Raw genomic sequence first — 2,834 nt, 5'->3', positions numbered from 1 at the left:
AACATTTTTGTTTTATGTATTTTTGTATCTAAATAATGAATTATAATATGTATATAAACTACTGATCACATTGCATCACAGACGGTTTACAGATATTACTGACTGGCTATAGAAATTTAGAAAATATTGATATTTATTAAACAAGAGAATATCCAGAACAGTAAAAGTTTTTGCTAGAATTCCACTCGTAATAAAACTAGAAGAGTTACATTGCATTTTGCTTGAAATTTGAGTGATTTTCTTTCATTACGAGTAAACGAATTGAACAGTAATCTCTCCCAAGAATGGATGATTTATCACAGGTAAAAGGACAAGCTCTGTGCTGATCACGTCTGCAAGTCAAAAGGACCTCGGAACCAGACGCTTAGGCAGCACCAGCTGGAGGAGCCTGAGGAGCTTCTCCTGCTGCAGCCCTTGCAGCAGCTGCAGCTGCCTCCTTTGCAGCGGCTTGGATTTCTTCTTCAGTTGGGTACTGCAGGGTAGCGCCCTCCTGGCACTCGTAGACGGGGCAGCAGTCAGGGAAGGCTTTCTCGAGGTCAGCCTCATTGGCGATTTTACATCCTGGGGACTCCTTAGGCCTAAGGCCGCAATCTTCCACCTTTTCGATCAGTTTCTCTCCTTCCTTCACGCAGCTGGCTCTGCCACAGAAGGGGCTCAGAGGCCAAGATTCGCCTACTTGGAATACTCTGCAGGCGGTGGATCCAAAGCAAGCTCCTTGGAAGTCTGTACGAGGAATAAAAAAATAATAAAGTTTTGCCTTATAAACTTACGGAAATATTAGCAAGAGTAGGCTATGGTATAGGGACGTTAAATATAGAACTTACTGATGTACAGGAAGAAGAAATTTAAAAGTATACTGATGTATTAAAAAGCAGTCCTTTAAGTGTATTGACGTTGTACGTAAAAACTAATGAAATATTAGAGCAATATTTTTTCTATTAATAAGAATGGCCAGAGTGCGACATTGTGCAAAATGCCAACTTTTCTCAAATAATACGAATTCAAGCAATGATGCAATCTTTTCTATCTTTTAGTTAGCACCTTTCCAATGGAATATTAAAAAAAATATCGGTAAAGTCAACTTTCGAATCTTTCTAAATGAGGAACAGAGATTAACTACATTTAGCAGCGGTATTCTAGAAAAAAAAATGTAGTAGCTTTTAGCTTGACCCTAAATAGATAGATAGATAGATAAAATCAGAAAAACAACATACCTCTGAGGACATCAGCGGCCAGACTGCGAACAGATGGCTTGGCTGGGATTCTCGTCTGCGAGAAAGCGACTGCAACGCAGACGGAGGCGAATACGAGGAACTTCATCTTTCCTGCGATATAGAAAATGGGTCACACGGTCGTTAATCCTGGTATCTTTCTAGGTGTCGTAAGAGAGAGAGAGAGAGAGAGAGAGAGAGAGAGGGCGGCTTTTTAAATATCTAGGGAAGGCTATAAGGGGTGCTCTCATGATGAAAATCAGATAGTCTGTGAGAGCAAAACTGGAAATATATCTCTGTCTCAGCTTCCTATGAAATCAAGTCCATTAACGTAAGTGGCGTAGTACAGTCAGACTCTATCACTTAGCTGAGACAGGGAAGAATTATGTTATAAGCCTAGAGGCAAAAATGAACACGAAGTGTAGAAGATGAAGGACACTGGCGTTGTGTTTATTACAATTACACCGGACAATTATATTTGTCTCTCTGGTGACGTATATGTATACAGTTTATTTGTTGAAATTATTGCCTAAAAGATTATCCTTGTCACTGAGAGAGAGAGAGAGAGAGAGAGAGAGAGAGAGAGAGAGAGAGAGAGAGAGAGAGGTTCATAGATATATACACAAGTCAAGAAATGGATCTACCTGGTTTAGCTTTGTTTATCGCGACCACAAAATACGCATATTTTCAATATAATCAACAGCAGTAATATCTGAAACTTTAGTCCTTGCGAGAGAGAGAGAGAGAGAGAGAGAGAGAGAGAGAGAGAGAGAGAGAGAGAGAGAGATGCAAACATATATTTATAGACATGCACATGCAGAGAAAAGAATGAACTACCTAGTTTAGCTTTGTTTTTTTTTTCATGACCACTAAATACGTATATTCTGAATATATTCAACAGAAGTAATATCTGAAACTTTAATCCTGCCAGAGAGAGAGAGAGTGAGAGAGAAGAGACAGAGTATCGATTTTCTTGTGGTATCTTAGGAAACTTACTTGATTAGATTGGTTAATTTCCTGGGAAGTTGTGCTGAACGGTGGCTCCTGACAAGCTTTATATCCACCAAGTCTAGTGACTGGCATTGGGATACAAGGAGAGTTGCCACCTACTAGTTTACATCCCTTGTTTTTCCTTTTTCCTTTTCAAAAACGTTGATCTGATCTTGGTATTCGATCATTTTTGTGTCAATTGCTGAAGCAGTTTTTTCATATGCATCGTAAAATGAACAATCACCAGTTGGAGAAAGTTACCAAAGAGAAAAGATAAGTAGTTTCGATAAGTGAAAGGATAAATGAAATGTTAGCAACTTTGTTGAAGGTTAGTCAGCATTTCCTGACCTAAGTTATATATAAGAACAGTTGAATGACAAGTTACATGTAAATGACGCTCACCCTGCAATGGAATAAGTTATGTGCGGAACAGTAGCAGCAGAAACTACTCTCTCTCTCTCTCTCTCTCTCTCTCTCTCTCTCTCTCTCTCTCTCTCTCTCTCTCTCAACAAGATTTTCCTTTTTGATACTATACATGGAGAAAACGTTAAAACTACTTTTAACTGGGTTATCTTAAGAAACAGCGAGTGGGTTTGCCCCACATTTTGCCTGTTATCTAGACTGCTTTCACTT

General features: G+C 39.1%; 1 protein-coding gene across 1 annotated transcript; it reads right to left on the bottom strand.

The window, feature by feature from the left end:
• Positions 1 to 2,340, bottom strand: LOC135223196 (uncharacterized). Its single transcript, XM_064261703.1, has 3 exons — positions 2,208 to 2,340; positions 1,215 to 1,325; positions 1 to 723 (listed from the first exon to the last, which is right to left on the bottom strand). The coding sequence occupies exons 2-3, from the start codon at positions 1,318 to 1,320 to the stop codon at positions 365 to 367; spliced, it is 465 nt and encodes a 154-aa protein (XP_064117773.1). The 5' UTR covers positions 1,321 to 1,325; positions 2,208 to 2,340; the 3' UTR covers positions 1 to 364.
• Between the last annotated feature and the right edge of the window lie 494 nt (positions 2,341 to 2,834).

This window comes from Macrobrachium nipponense, chromosome 20 (genome assembly GCF_015104395.2).
Source record: "Macrobrachium nipponense isolate FS-2020 chromosome 20, ASM1510439v2, whole genome shotgun sequence".
Lineage (NCBI taxonomy): Eukaryota > Metazoa > Arthropoda > Malacostraca > Decapoda > Palaemonidae > Macrobrachium > Macrobrachium nipponense.
The sequence above is the reverse complement of the archived record's forward strand: the minus strand, read 5'-3'. Positions and strand labels throughout refer to the sequence as shown.

Bases quoted from the DNA above. Each gene is read 5' to 3' on its own strand.
- LOC135223196 (XM_064261703.1), bottom strand. From the start codon at position 1,320: ATGAAGTTCCTCGTATTCGCCTCCGTCTGCGTTGCAGTCGCTTTCTCG. The intron at 724-1,214 runs GTATGTTGTTTT...TTCCTCGTACAG, and splicing joins GGCCGCTGATGTCCTCAGAG to ACTTCCAAGGAGCTTGCTTT.